General features: G+C 37.4%; 1 protein-coding gene across 1 annotated transcript in view; it reads left to right on the forward strand.

Moving 5' to 3' along the window:
• The window catches only part of pde4dip (phosphodiesterase 4D interacting protein), a 113,737-nt gene that overhangs the window by 27,003 nt on the left and 69,651 nt on the right, over positions 1-17,083 (forward strand). Inside the window, exons 5-7 of the mRNA XM_062022749.1 lie at positions 11,267-11,343; positions 16,299-16,422; positions 16,511-16,668. Coding sequence (XP_061878733.1) covers positions 11,267-11,343; positions 16,299-16,422; positions 16,511-16,668 — 359 coding nt within the window. The remainder of the gene's footprint in view (positions 1-11,266; positions 11,344-16,298; positions 16,423-16,510; positions 16,669-17,083) is intronic.

Below are 17,083 nucleotides of genomic sequence, written 5' to 3' on the forward strand. Positions count from 1 at the left end.
TAAGACTACATCTGACCAATCTAAGTCTAAGACTAAATCTGACCAATCTAAGGCTAAGACTGGATTTTACCAATCTAAGTCTAAGATTAGATCTGACCAATGTAAGTCTAAGACCAGATCTGACCAATCTAAGTCTAAGATTAGATCTGACCAATGTAAGTCTAAGACCAGATCTGACCAATCTAAGTCTAAGACCAGATCTGACCAATCTAAGTCTAAGACCAGATCTAACCAATCTAAGTCTAAGACCAGATCTGACCAATCTAAGTCTAAGACTTGATCTGACCAATCTAAGTCTAAGACTAGATCTGACCAATCTAAGTCTAAGACCAGATCTGACCAATCTAAGTCTAAGACCAGATCTGACCAATATAAGTCTAAGACTAGATCTGACCAATCTAAGTCTATGATTATGAACTGATAAAGTCTACTCAGATGAGAGGCGAAACGTCTTCTAAGACAAACCAAACAGTCCAGTTGTGATGATTGAATGCCCTGAGATGACAATGACATGGATGAATGACAACATCCATAGACTCAAGAATTCATTATTAGTTTATTTATTTAGGCACCGTTTCCATCTAATGTGTGTCTTAGGTTGAAAAACCTTTGCAAACCAAAAATAAAATGTGTGTTGCTGAATAGGACAAAAACAGTCCATTCAGTTTTTTTAATGTAAAATATAAATTTTACAAACTCAAAGTTATTTACCTTACAATTACAATACAAAGGAAAACAATTCTACAGCAATGAGAAATAAAAGTTTATATCCTTTGAAATGGTTACTTGCATTATTATTATATACTATGATTACGTTACATTATAAACACTGTATAGTTTTATCGGTTATTTCCACAATTTAAGAATATGTTGTAGACAAAATCTCAGAGTCTTAATTTTTTAGAGTCAATTATTGCATATGGTTGTAATTAGGGATGCCCGATAATGGCTTTTTGCCGATATCCAATATTCCGATATTGTCCAAGTCTTATTTACCGATACCGATATCAACCGATACCGATATCAACCGAATATAAAATAAGATAAATAAATTAAAAACATTTTCTTGAATAAAAAGGAAAGTAAAACAATATAAAAACAGTTACATAGAAACTAGTAATTAATGAAAATGAGTAAAATTAACTGTTAAAGGTTAGTACTATTAGTGAACCAGCAGCGCGCACAATCATGTGTGCTTACGGACTGTATCCCTTGCAGACTGTATTGATATATATTGATATATAATGTAGGAAACAGAAATATTAATAACAGAAAGAAACAACCCTTTTGTGTGAATGAGTGTGAATGAGTGTAAATGGGGGAGGGAGGTTTTTTGGGTTGGTGTACTAATTGTAAGTGTATCTTGTGTTTTTTATGTTGATTTAATAAAATAAAAAATAAAAAAAACGATACAGATAATTAAAAAAACGATACCGATAATTTCCGATATTACATTTTAAAGCATTTATCGGACATTTCTAGTTCTAATGTGTGGCACCTTGAGACAAGAATATGTTTATTGGCAGTCTAAAAGTAACATGTCTTCATTCACTTATTTTCGCAGTTTTACGCATTTGTATGTAAAAAAAATATAAAAATCTCAATTTTGGTGAGAAAATTGCCATTAGGTTTTTTTCACAAAATCGGGCAGCACTAGTTCATTCCGACAATCGCTACGCCAACTAGCAGTGGGGAGGCTATTAATTAGCAGAGAGACCGCTTGTATTTCAAAACACTCGTAAATAGAGGTACCACTGTACACCCAAGTTTAATTTCTATGCTTTTGTCCATGGATAAAATATAATACAAGTGTTGTGTGCAATGTGAAGTGTGTGTTAGGTGATAATGCATTTAACTGAATGACAACATTGAGGTGTATCATTTGATGGCCAGTGTATTACTTTAGTTTGCAGTGGTGTACAACTGCACTGCCCTAGATACTGTATATCAGGGGTGCCCATCACGTCGATCCCGAGCTACTGGTCGATGGTGGAGGGTGTGTCAGTCGATCGCCAGCCAGTCATTAAAAAAATAGTCCTAAAAATTGCAGATCATCAATCTTCACTAAGACGTCACTTTCGTCACTGGATTGACATTCACGGCACCCGATGATCTTTTGTATATGACGCTGGCTGCTGCGAGCTCAATATTAATTAAAAAACGACCGTCAGGAAGGCGAGAAACACTTTATATTTCAACCGTACCTCCTGTCAAAAGCCTAAAGACTGACCACACAGTTCCTGTCTTCACAATAAAAGCGCTGCTCCATCCTGCCTGCGCTAACAAAATAAGAGTCTCACAAGCTAGCAAGCTACGGAGTTTGCCGCCAATGTATTTCTTGTAAAGTGTATAAAAAGGAGTATGGAGGCTGGACAAATAAGATGGCAAAAAGCAACCACTTTCATGTGGTATTGGACAGAAAGGAGGACTTTTTTTCTCCTCCATTTGAAAATGTGGACGTTATCATCACTACTGTCTGATTCCAATCAATGCAAGTCATCAGGATCAGGTAATACACCAACTTATATTCTTGTCTTCATGAAAGAAAGGAATGTTAAACATGCTTGTATTATCATTAAACACATTTAACTTGTTAACAAAAACCTCTCTTTCATAAATAATTTATTATAAATTATAAATATATATATTTCCATCAATCCATCGGGGTCGATGTGTGTGTGTGTGTGTGTGAAGATGAGGTGGAGCACCTTGAGTTGCTTATTTGAAAAGTAACTCGCCTGCTGAAAAAGCGTGGGCACCCCTGTTGTATATTCATCGTTGACCAATGTTAGACGCCTTTCAGCGAGATGCCGTGTTGTTCCACACAATTGCAATCCACAAACACAACAATACACATAAAACAATTTTGCATTGGATCTCATTAGATTGTGAAAGTGTACCTAATGTTGTTAGTATGTCCTTGCTGTTTTAGACAAATAAGGCATGAGTGAATATCCCCAGTAACAAATGCCTACCAACACTGATAGAATGACTGCAGATCACATATCAGGACAAGCACATCCATTTTAATCTCTTATATTTGCAATCCTTCACTCTTATCAGTCTAATCTCCTTGTGACAGGGGGCTAAAAGTTTGTTCCCAACGTGCGAGCTGCTCTGTGTTGTTGACCTGCATGCCCGCTGTCTAAACATTTCAGTGATACCAAGCGGAGTTGAGGTGGGCACATAGCGATCCCTTGATGTGCTATTTATAGCTGATGCACTCACGTGCGATTGCACGAGAGTCTGTATAAGAGGGACATGATTGACCGGTGTGTGTGTTTGTCCTATCGATTGGACAAGATGGGAGCAAAGAAGTAGTTAGCATCCCTTTCCGCACATCAATCTGTGTGTGTAAGGTGTGTTTAGGAATGACAGTGAATTTAAAGGGCGCCGCATCGTTTCTGTTTTATTAGAGGGTTTGTTGCTGAGGGCTGGAGGGCCAACAGTGGCCAAAATAGCAGGTGACGCATATCTATATATAGAGCTGTTTTTCTAGGCTCTGTCTCCTGCTTTACACCATGTTATTGACACACACACATGCGCTGTCCTGTTTGCTGACAATACTCCATAACATTCCTTAATAGACTGATAATTGTAAAAGTTTGGCATCCGTATCTACATTTTGCCTTTTGGGGAAAATAACATTAATTAGGGTTTTAGGCTGCTTATTCCTGTCATTCATGACAGGAATTCATGTATTAACTGTCATTTCTTTATTGTGTTCAAAGTAGGGTTGTTCAAATACCAATATTTTAGTACCCGTACCGGTACCAAAATGTATTTTGATACTTTTCGGGACTTTTCTAAATAAGAGGACCACAAAAAATTGCATTATCGGCTTTATTTTAACAAAAAATCTTAGGGTTCATTAAACATATGTTTCTTACTGCAATCAAAGAACAATTTTGTCCTTAAATAAAATAGTGAACATACCAGACAACTTGTCTTTTAGTAGTAAGTAAACAAACAAAGACTCCTAATTAGTCTGCTGACGTATGCTGTAACATATTGTGTCATTAATCATTCTATTATTTTGTCAAAATTATGAAGGACAAGCTGTAAAAATGTATTATTAATCCACTTGTTCATTTACTGTTAATATTTGCTTATTTTCCGTTTCAACATGTTCTATCTACACTTCTGTTAAAATGGAATAATCACTTATTCTTCTGTTGTTTGGATACATTACATTAGTTTTGGATGATACCACAAATGTAGGTATCGATCCGATACCAAGTAGTTACAGGATCCTACATTGGTCATATTCAAAGTCCTCATGTGTCCAAAGACGTATTTACTGAGTTTATAAACAGAATACGAATTTATTTTTGACCGTCGGCAAAATTGATTGCACGCCTTATTCTTCTCACTTAACAGACGCAATCAACTTTGCACACAGTTGATAGATTAGCTTTGTGTGTGGTATCAGGTTTGCACTTGTTTTAGTACATGCTAAATTTTAGTAAATCAGGCCCCTACTATACAATGACGGGGAAATCACAAAAATTAGGATTAAGATTAGTTTATTTCAAAAGGGACAACGCAATTTCATAAAACACATGACTACACATGGTTAAAAAAAGCCAGAATTAGCCAGACGGCTAGTTTTCATCTGTAGTCCCCTGGCCATGATGTAAAAAAGGCAGTAAAATTACAATTTCAAAGAAAAAGAGAGAAAAAGAAAAAAAGCACACAATACATATATAATATAATAAAAAATAAAATACAACATAACATTTAGCATAGCATCAAAACAGGGTCATCTTTTAGTGCTGGCAGCTATAGGCATTGATAAGCCACATTTTCCATTTTTTTGTGAAGGCCTTACAGCTTAACAAACACACATCGGGCAAATACAGTTAAGAAAGCGAAAGTGTCTCTGACCATCTCCTTGGGAACTGTTAAAATATCCAATTTTTACAATACATTTTATGACTTAAGGCCACCATAGCTCAGGGCCACTATAGTGGCTGGTAGGAATAGTCAGCAAATTTAGTCACGTGATTAGAATGTGATCCTGAAGTGAATAGTTTATGCCTTAACCTCCAGCGGCTTTCAGATAAATCCAATTTGAGACTTCTGCTCTGACCAAACTTTTTGGAGCTGCCTGCTGCCTCTGTCGACCGGGAATCACAAATTAAGTATTAGCCAGAATGGGTCGGCTTTTGCTTTGATAGGCATTAATCGACATTGGCCGATGACATATACAAATCTGTGGCTGATCAATCGACTCACTCCTAAGTAAAACTTGAACAATTATGTAAACAAGTTATGTAACAAAAAGCACAGCTGGCGACATCATATTATTTTAAAGAATGCAAATTCATTGTAAAATAATCAACAGCCAAGTACTGCAGTCTTTGCTTCAAGACACTATTGATCAACAATCAATTCCACATACCGTATTTTTCGGAGTATAAGTCGCTCCGGAGTATAAGTCGCACCGGCCGAAAATGCATAATAAAGAAGGAAAAAAACATATATAAGTCACATTTTTTGAGGAAATTTATTTGATAAAACCTAACACCAAGAATAGACATTTGAAAGCCAATTTAAAATAAATAAAGAATAGTGAACAACAGGCTGAATAAGTGTACGTTATATGACGCATAAATAACCAACTGAGAACGTGCCTGGTATGTTAACGTAACATATTATGGTAAGAGTCATTCAAATAACTATAACATATAGAACATGCTATAAGTTTACCAAACAATCTGTCACTCCTAATCGCTAAATCCGATGAAATCTTATACATCTAGTCTCTTACGTGAATGAGCTATAATAATAATATTATTTGATATTTTACGGTAATGTGTTAATAATTTCACACATAAGTCGCTCCTGAGTATAAGTCGCACCCCCGGCCAAACTATGCAAAAAAATGTGATTTATAGTCCAAAAAATACGGTAATTTCCTGCAAACAGACTACAGTTTTGAGTTAAGATGACATGACATGCTTGTTATTGACACATTATTTATTATTATTTGCAGCCTAAACCTGTCATAAAGGCAGCTGGAATCAATGCTTTCATAAGGCAACATAACTATATGTTTATGTCCGAATCTGAGTTCATATTTGTGTGCATTAGCATGTCAAAGGCTAAAAAAAGACACAAAGAGACACAACTGAGGAAGTGGCCAATCTATAAAGCTGAACATGAGTCTAATGGCAGCTTTTAAACCAATAAGTGTTGCCACCCGATCTCAGATATAGATCCTGAGATCCAGAATGGAACAAATAAGCCCCTGTCTCTATTCCATGTCCATCATCCTTCCCCTGGCCAGGTGTAAAAGGCCCAATTGCTACTAATATGTCCCCGCAGTGGAACGGAGCAAGTAAAAACAAACTGCAGAGTTTAACCTTTGACTCCACAGGGGATAAGTATCTGAGCTGCCGTGAATTCTCCTTGCTCTAAATTTATCCACCATGGCTGCACGATTCACAGGTTTTGGACTGATGATACACGACACCCAGCTACTCTTCTTCACGCTGCACACGGAAATTCTACACACAATAACGCATAATATGAAAGTTCTTTTTAAAGCTTTTTGCAAATTTATCAAAAAAAAACCAAAGGAATCACATGCACATAGGTATTCGGATCCTTTGCTCAATACTTTGTTGATGCACCTTTGTTAGCAATTACAGCCTCAAGTCTTTTTGAATACGATGCCACAAACTTGGCACACCTATCGTTGGCCAGTGTTGCCCATTCCTTTTTGACGCACCTCTCAAGCACCATCGTGTTGGATGGGAAGTGTCAGTGCACAGCCATTTTCAAATCTCAGAGATGTTCAATGGGATTCAAGTGTGGGCTCTTGCTGGGCCACTTAAGGACATTTACAGAGTTGTCCTGAAGCCATTCCTTTGAAATCTTGGCTGAGTGCTGAGGGTCGCTGTCCTGCTGAAAGATGAACCGTCACCCCAGTCTCAGTTCAAGAGCGCTCTAAAGCAGGTTTTAATCCAGGATGTCTCTGTACATTGGTGCATTCATCTTTCCCTGTATTCTGACTAGTCTCCCTGTTCCCACTGAAAAATATCCTCACAGCATGATGCTGCCACCAACATGACACCTGGGATTCACGCCAAAGAGTTCAATCTTTGTCTCATCAGACCAGATCATTCAGTTTCCATGGTCTGAGAGTCTTTCAGGTGCATTTTGGCAAAGTTTTTAGTAACAAATGGCTTCCGTTTCGCCAGTCTACCATACAACCGATTTCCTTGGTTGTCCTTCTGGAAGGTTCTCCTCTCAACAGAGGAATGCTGTAGCTCTGACAGAGTGACCATTGGGTTCTTGGTCACCTCCCTGACTAGGGCCCTTCAGTTTAGACAGCCAGCCAGTTCTAGGAAGATTCCTGGTGGTTCCAAACTTCTTCCATTTACAGATGATGGAGGCCACTGTGCTCATTGGGACCTTAAAGGCAGCAGACATTTTTCTGTACCCTTCCCTAGATTTGTGCCTCGAGACAATCCTGTCAAGGAGAACTACAAACAATTCCTTCGACTTCATGCTTGGTTTTTGCTGCGCCATGCACTGTCAAGTGTAGGACCTTATATTAAGACAGGTGTGTGCCGTTCCAAATCATGTCCAATCAACTGAATCTACCACAGGTGAACTCCAGTTAAGCTGTAGAAGAATCTCAAGGATGATCAGTTGAAACAGGATGCACTTGATTTCCCTTTTGAGCTTTATACAAAGGCTGTAAATACTTACGTAGATGTGATTTATTTTAATTATTTAAATTAAATTTGTATACATTTTAACAAAATAAAAACATTGTCATTATGGGGCATTGTGTGCAGAAATTTGAGGACAAAAATTAATTTACTCAATTTCAAAATAAGGCTGTAGCATAACAAAATGTGGAGAAAAGTACTTTCCGGATGCACTGTATATTGAGACATACTGTACTTTTTTTACCTTTTTGATAGTCGATTAGTCATTGACTAACTTAAGGATTAGTCGACTAATCGGATCATAAACTGTTCACAGTGGCTCTAATTTAGCCATGGACTTTTGAATTCAGTTTCAAATGTTTTAGGTATGTGCTTACAAACAACAAAGATGACTAATTCATTCATAAATATGTATTTATACTGTATCTTTGCAGCTCATTAGACTGTTATAAAATAAAAATAACTATTACAATGTTGTCCAATGAAAAGCAAGGACAGGCAAAGTGCTAAAAAAAATGGAAATTTTTTATGTAAAAAAAAAAAAGGACAGTTAAAATAGCAGCAATAGCAGCAAACGATAAAACACCGAAACGATCTAACTTGCTCAAAAAAAACCAAGCATTTTGTGATAATGTGTTTAAAAAGCTGCACACTGGTATATTATTGATAATTAAATAACTCCTTGTATTTTTAGCAATCTAATAGCCTCAATTAATAGAATTGTATCATTGATTAATTCTTAACATTTTGGCTAGTTAATGGCTTTTATTGACTGTACTACTCGTGTTTATAGACTCTACTTCTGTCCCGATGAACAGGCAGCAAGCATGACGTCACACTGACTTCGTGCTACTGCTCCAGTTGGACGTTCTCTCCTTAAAGGCCTACTGAAATGAATTTTTTTTAATTTAAACGGGGATAGCAGATCCATTCTATGTGTCATACTTGATCATTTCGCGATATTGCCATATTTTTGCTGAAAGGATTTAGTATAGAACAACGACGATAAAGTTCGCAACTTTTGGTCGCTGATAAAAAAAGCCTTGCCTATACTGGAAGTAGCGTGACGTCACAGGAGGAAGGATTCTTCACAATTCCTCGTTGCTTACAATGGAGCGAGAGAGATTCGGACCGAGAAAGCGACGATTACCCCATTAATTTGAGCGAGGATGAAAGATTCGTGGATGAGGAATGTTAGAGTGAAGGACTAGAGAGGCAGTGCAGGGTGTATCTTTTTTCGCTCTGACCGTAACTTAGGTACAAGGTCTCATTGGATTCCACACACTCTCCTTTTTCTATTGTGGATCACGGATTTGTATTTTAAACCACCTCGGATACTATATCCTCTTGAAAATGAGTCGAGAACGCGAAATGGACATTCACAGTGACTTTTATCTCCACGACAATACATCGGCGAAGCTCTTTAGCTACTGAGCTAACGTGATAGCATCTGGCTCAAATGCAGATAGAAACAAAATAAATAAATCCCTGACTGGAAGGATAGACAGAAGATCAACAATACTATTAAACCATGTACATTTAACTACACGGTTAATAATTCTCAGCCTGGCAAAGCTTAACAATGCTGTTGCTAACGACGCTGAAGCTAACTTAGCAACTTAGCAACCGGACCTCACAGAGCTATGATAAAAACATTAGCGCTCCACCTACGCCAGCCAGCCCTCATCTGCTCATCAACACCCGTGCTCACCTGCGTTCCAGCGATCGACGGCGCGACGAAGGACTTCACCCGATCACAGATGCGGTTGGCGGCTAGCATCGGCTAGCTAGCTATCCAAGTCAAAGTCCTCTTTGTTGTGTTGCTACAGCCAGCCGCTAATACACCGATCCCACCTACAACTTTCTTCTTTGCAATCTCCATTGTTCATTAAACAAATTGCAAAAGATTCACCAACACAGATGTCCAGAATACTGTGGAATTGTTAGATGAAAACAGAGCAGTTTGTATGGTGACACATTGGGTACGAATAATTCCGTTGCCGTCGTGACGTCACGCGCATAAGCATCATACATAGACGTTTCCAACCGGAAGTTTAGCGGGAAATTTAAAATTGCACTCTATAAGTTAACCCGGCCGTATTGGCATGTGTTGCAATGTTAAGATTTCATCATTGATATATAAACTATCAGACTGCGTGGTCGGTAGTAGTGGGTTTCAGTAGGCCTTTAAAAGCCGCCACTGTCCTCTTAATATTTGCACAAATTTGCTCATTTTGTAGATTGCTGTCCGCGGGTATATCTCAGATATACTAACGTATATTAAAGTAAGTCCTAAGTCATCACAACAACTGGTTTTGGCAACGTTGTTCCGGTAGTCAAACTCTTTTTTTCCGGGACCGAATTTTCGGTGAATCACTATTCAATAGTACACAAATAATAGGTTATATATATACATTCATACTGTAACTACCTGCTGGTGATAATGTTTTATGTTTGTGTGGTTTTGATTTGTTGTTCATTGTTCCCATGATCTTGAACACTGAAAGGGGATTGGCAGAGAATGAGGAAGCGTTGTTGTGTGTCTAGGAGTTAAGCACAAAGACGGACGTGCGTGCATTGGAGGGAATACATGTTGGAATTGGGCTGGTTGTTAGCATAAGATTGGCAATAAAATTAAAAAGAGCGTCAGACTTTGTGTGACATCTTCTAGAGACTACAATACATTATATTACTTTAATTTGTTTTCAATTAAAAAAATAACTTATTTTTAAGGTGTGTCGGCTTTCATTTTTCCACGACGTTGCGTCACGATCAGTTAAATTAAGGGGAAACCTTGAGTCTTTATCTGGGGGGAAGATTTGCCGAAAGGGACTTCTTATAACGATTTATCACAGGGGTCTAAGATAATTTTTTTAATTGCTCAAATTCAATGCGGATCTTAAATAGGGTGAAAGAATGTATGTCTGAATTTATTATGATTTATACAGTTATAAGAAAAGTTGAAATGTAAAAGGTTTAATAATATTAGTAATAATAATAATGTTTTTGTTAAATATGACACAGAGCTGGTTTATAGGCTGTGTTGTCATTTCTTAGCACATCTACATGTATTAGTTTTAGCCAGTTAACGTAATAAAATATTCAAATAGCTCTAAAAATGTCCTTACATTTTTCAGCATATGGAACAAGTTTAGACGCACCTGTTCTAGAGATGTATACATACATGCAAAACAACAAACAACCTCTCCTCTAACTGAGCCAGAGCTTTTCTTTCTATCACTCACACTCACCAGTGACCTGGCGACAAAGTAATCCAAGTTTATAATTAAGTGTTAATGAAGCCACTTTAAAAACATAAAATTTACAAATAAAGATTCATTTTGTCTTTATTTATTTTTTTAACAATTTTTCCAAAAGCAGGTCTTAAAATAGAGTGGTCGGCTTATAAATCCAGTCAATACCATAATATATTGTATATTTGGTTTGTTTTATTTTATCCCCATACTAATAGTACAGTATTGTCACCATCACCAGGTCATGTAACTATTTTCCTGCCTGTTATTACGCCATTATACTTCACTAAGGATTTGTTCTATTCAGGGTTTTTTTATGTGTTGCAGAACATCGAGCTGAAAGTAGAAGTCGAGAGCTTGAAGCAAGAGCTCCAAGAGAAACAGCAACTTCTCGACAAAACTCTGTAAGTTCACACACATTATTTATAGTAGTTGTAATAAAGGAGAACAATACTGGACATATCGCAACATAACACATTTGACTATTTGTTAGATGTTTAAAATAAGATTAATGGAGTAAACTAACCTGTAAACATTGTTTAAATGGATTTTGCTATTGCTAAAATCAACAAAGAATGGGTCTTTTTGAACTTTTTTCAACTATTGGTACCTGTTTTTGTGTATCGTATTTTCCGGACCATAAGCGCACCGGATTATAAGGCGCACTGCTGATGAGCGAGTCTATTCAGGTCTATTTTCATACAAAAGGCGCACCGGATTATAGGGCGCATTAAAGGGGTCATATGTTTGTTTTTTTTTCTTTCTAAATGTAAAAGACTTCCTTATGGTCTACATAACATGTAATGTGATTCTTTGGTCAAAATGTTGCACAGATTATGTTTTACAGATCATCTTCAAGCCACTTTCTGACAGTCGCTTCAGGATGCGCCGTTTTGTGGGCGGTCTTATTTACGTGGCTCACCTTCGGCAGCGTCTTTTCTCCGTCATCTTTGTTGTAGCGGTGTAGCGTGCAAGGACGGGAGTGGAAGAAGTGTCAAAAGATGGAGCTAACTGTTTTAATGACATTCACACTTTACTTCAATCAATAACGGAGCAGCATCTCCTCATCCGTGGCTCACTAGTACAATAACAACACTGGAAATGTGTCCCGTGAAAAAACGTCCGACCGGAACTCTCTAATAACTAAAGTTCCTTGGGTGAATAATGTAAACTCACTACACCGGTATGTTTTAGCGCTTTCATTGTGAGTTTACTGACAGATATAAGTAAGAACTTTACACTACTTTATATTAGAAATGGCAACAGCGGAGGATGAATGTCCCATAACAAGAAGATAAAGAAAAAGAAGAAGCTTATCGACTACGGTGTCGGCACGGACTACAAAGGTGGACGCGCGCAAATTTTCAGGACTTATGCAGATCCCAAATACAGATCAGCAAGTACCAGCAGGTAAGAAAAGTTGCTTTTGCATAATATTGCGAAACAAAACGCCAGATAATATGTCTTACCTTATACACACACCATAATAATACTCCTATGTTGAAGCACAGTACAATCCATCAAGCGGTGCGGCCTCATAGCTTTCCAAAGTCGTACTAAAACATTTAGATTTTTGAACGCCGTGTGTAATGTTCTATATTTTCAATAGAACATATACAATTTTGGTGTTGTTTACTTGAGTCATATTGCAGTCTACATGTATCTCTTATGTGTGACTGCCATCATATTGCAGTCTACACGTATCTCTTGTGTGTGACTGCCATCTACTGGTCAAACTTATCATTACACCATGTACCAAATAAAATAGCTTTTAGGTCGGTAAGCACAACCAAAATGATTCCGTACATTAGGCACACCGGGTTATAAGGCGCACTGTCGAGTTTAGAGAAACTGAAAGGATTTAAAGTGTGCCTTGTAGTCCGAAAAATACGGTATTTGGAATCTGCTTGAGTCCCAAACATTTTTCCCAGATGTGACGCCATCGTATATCTCCATATATGGTAGAGATTTACCCGAAGAGTTTTGCGCAAGTCCACCATTGTAGTCAATAAGTTCCTTCTTTTTCTCTATCCTTACGTTGTGGGGCAGTCTGGCTCGTACATGCACATGCATCCTCCGCTGTTGATAATACAAAGTAGCATATAGTTTTAACGCATATCTGTCAGTCGACTCAATACGGAAGCGCTAAAATCTACAACATGGCTGATGGGGAGATGACACAGTAGAAGTGGAGGCACGTAAATGAGACCGCCCACAAAACAGCGCCTCCTGAAGAGACTATCAGAAAGCGGTTTGAAGATGGTCTGTAAAACATAATCTATGCAAAAATGTTGACCAAAGAACCACCATTACATGTTATGTAGACCACAAGGAAGTGTTTCAAATGTTCAGTTCAGTTTCAGTTTATTTGGAACATGTATATGACACAATGTAATGCATCACATATTTCCAGTTGTTTCATTACAGCACGTCCGAAAAGGAGTAGGAAGAAGCTGAGTTTATTTAATCCTACCCCTTTTCATACCATAGCAATTTTATCCCATTTTCTTTTTCTCTGTAACAGAACACTGAATAAATGAATAATAAATAAGTAGTATACCATAGTAAGTAAACAAATATTAAATACATAAATAGTCTTTATCTCAAAAAAAAAAAAAAAAAGGGTTCAAGATGTTCATCATAATTATTGTTCTGTGTACTTTGTGAACACTTGTAGTTTGAACAGTCTCTTAAACTGAATCATATTGGTGCCTTCTTTGATTTCTTTGCTTAATCCATTCCACAATATAATTCCACATATGGATATACTAAAGGTTTTAAGTGTTGTACGTGCATACAAATGTTTTAAATTAGATTTTCCTTTAAGGTTATATTTCTCCTCTTTTGTTGAGGAGAATTGTTGTACATTCTTGGGTAGCGATTATAGTTTGCTTTGTACATAATTTTAGCTGTTTGCAAATGCACCAAATCGTTGAATTTCAATATTTGTGATTCAATAAATAAAGTATTTGCATGTTCTCTATATCCAACATGATGTATTATTCTAATTGATCTTTTTTGTAACACCGTTAGTGAATGAAGCGCACATTTGTAGTTATTTCTCCATATTTCTCTACACAATCTAGAAACAAATTATACTGTAACATGACAAAATGGTAAGACGTTTCTAAAAAGATCAAACATTTGCTTTTTCACAAATGACCTGGCTCTGTCCAAATGCTCCACTTGTCCATTCCACTTGAGGGGTTGAGAATATCCCAGTTATTTGAGATGTTGCATGTGCTGAGATGTGGACAAGGTTCCAGAATGGGTACTGGTGGCGACAGTGTGGCGCGTGCCATTCTGGGAGCGACAATTCTAGGAGAGTGCCGTTGACCCACAAGGCGATGTTGACAGACGCTCTCGCCAATGTGCTTGGGAAGTATTTATGTCTGGAGCCCACTTTTCTAATACAGCACGTCTTCGGTCTACGTACGAGTTCCGTCGGTTTGAGTGTAAATCGGAGACACCACATAAATTATACCTACCTAAGTCACACATAACACAGGAGGGACATACAAAATATAGTCACGAAAACATAAAATACAAGAAACCTCAATAATGACACCACAGCACTGATTTGTTTTTACAAACAATTTCAAAGAAGCAAATCCTTAACATGTTCAAAGAGAGTTTATTCTTAATGATGGTCACGACGGTGCGGCTAGTTTTGGTCAGCATGTCTCCACTTCAGAGCATTTTACGTTTTTTAGTTTCACGTCAAAAGAGTCTGCTTTGTGCTTAGGAGACACAATGAAGCACTGGTGTTTTTGTATGGTATCAATTATTTTTGGGAGTCTGTCTTAACTCTGGGTGTCCCGATCCGATATATAGGACTGATGATATCTGATATTAGCAATGAAACAAGTAACGGATTATATCCTCTTGCATCTAAAATGTGCAAAGCTGGACAGCCAGTTAACATCGAAATGTTCTCCAATAAGCACACAAGTCTGATCTTTTCTTGTATTTAAGTCAAGTCTATTATTGTACAAAAGGCAAACATGGTAGTCTATAGGCTACTAGGAGTTAGCAGCTGTACAACAGCAACATACATAAATACAACACAATAGCACACAAGGTAGACATGCCTATTAAGTGTCCTTAATTGAATAATATTGCAGTCTAAAGCATGACATTTGGCAATAAAAACATGTATCAAATCATTATAGTTGCATATTACTTACAAGATACAAAGTCTCCAAGGCGAAAGCATACTAAAAAGTATCCAGTAACAAACGTGTCAGCATCATTCAACTTACTCCGTCATGAGTTTTACCTAATGAATTATTACAACTAGGTGTTGCCAAAAAAATGAAAAAAAAAATTTTTTTTTAAATTACCACGCCACTTCAACTGAAAGACAGAGTAAGTCCATTCCAGACGGTTAATGATAAATATGTTAGTGTTTTCCATACCTACTATTCTTCTCTGTTTGACTAATTTCACTTGATCAAGCCTTCAATGCTACAAAATAATACAATTATAATACAAAAAGTATGATTTGTGCTGATATTATAGAATCGATATTGGGATCGGCCAACACGTCTATTAGAGGCACAACATTATGGAATACTTTACCGGAGCACATTTAAAGAGGTCCTTAAAAATTGAGTCCTTAAAAATTGGTTGAAGTCAAACCAGTCTTGCTCCCATAGATGAACCTCTCCTTGGACTCTCTCTTTTAAAACTCTGATTATTTGTACCTGTGGTGTTGTTGTTTGTCTATTGTGTCCATCTATGTGTTTGTGTTTTCCTACCTGCTACCTGGATGCAATTTAGCTTTTTGTGCTAATTCCAGCATAGTTGAAGCTGTTTTTGCTGACACAGTGATTAACATGCACTGTCCTAATTCAAATAAATACAAAATTAAAGTAGTTTAATCTTTACTCGAGGCTCCAATATCAATTAAATCGGAAGTGAAAAAGTTGTCGAGAACAACTATGGAACTTCATAACACGAATCATGGTAACATGAAGACCCAAATGATTGTTTTAAAATCAGTTTCTCTGCTCAACTTCATCCTACACCTCTTCGGACATGTTGAATTGTGCAAGTTTAATGTTTTGTGACGTTCCTCAACCTGTGAACCATGTCCGAAACAGGCTTTGTATTGGCGCTCATTAGGTTCTGTACTTAATGGTGTGTATGGAGTGCTATATAAAAATACATGACATGTTAGACATGGCATTAACCAAGGTAATAAAAGCCTATATGAAGGCCTGGGCTTAGCTGTGTTGGGTATCCCAGACAAGAAATAATGACATCATGTTGACTTTTTAGGCTGAGACTTAATGTCTCCATGTGTGTTTATTTTTGTTGCATTTAAGCTTGACTCACCATTTTTCCTTTCTGACAGCACGGCTGCAGAGAGCTTGACCAACCACAATGAGGTTGAGGTGCAGAGACAGTGTCAGGAGAGGCAGCAGGAAATCGAACAAATGCAGCAAGTGTTCGAGACCAAGATACAGCTCCTGCAGGAGGTTGGCGCGCTCGTAACCAACTTCCCACTTTGACACCGTCACACATACATTGTGTATAACCGCGGCGGTTTTCTGTGTGTGTTTCCAGGAAGCCCAATTAGCACGGAGTGATGTGGGGAGAACGGCCTCGCTGGCTGCGTCACAGTCCCACACCTCCAACCTGTCGCTGGATGCCCCCATGGAGGATAGCCCTGTGGATGAGAGGCCTCATGACATCATGGTCCCATGCAACAGCAACAAAGACAGGTGAAAAACACCAACAAGCCTTCTTGATTAATGTGTTTGGAGCCTGAAAACGTAATATTTTTTAAATGGATTTGATTAAAAATCAAATATCGATGCACCTTTAGTTTTTTTTTACATTGATGCAGCTTTACATTTCTTTTCGTTTCACTAAATAAGCGTTTATTACTTGCAACTTTTAAAAACAGTGCATTTGTAATAAGAAACAGTTTGATTAATTCCCATCACATTTATTAAATTAATGGAAATGTGTGAAAAACTGGAACATACAGTAAGTTCCCTAAAATAAAGGAGCTGGTCGGAACTCTTGGTGAGGTGGATCGCGGCAGTTAGACAAAGTTTATAACGGTCAGCTTTACTTAATTTACAATAAATAAATTGATTATCGGTTATTGATCAATTTTATAATCGTCCATAT

This window comes from Entelurus aequoreus, linkage group LG16, assembly GCF_033978785.1.
Source record: "Entelurus aequoreus isolate RoL-2023_Sb linkage group LG16, RoL_Eaeq_v1.1, whole genome shotgun sequence".
Lineage (NCBI taxonomy): Eukaryota > Metazoa > Chordata > Actinopteri > Syngnathiformes > Syngnathidae > Entelurus > Entelurus aequoreus.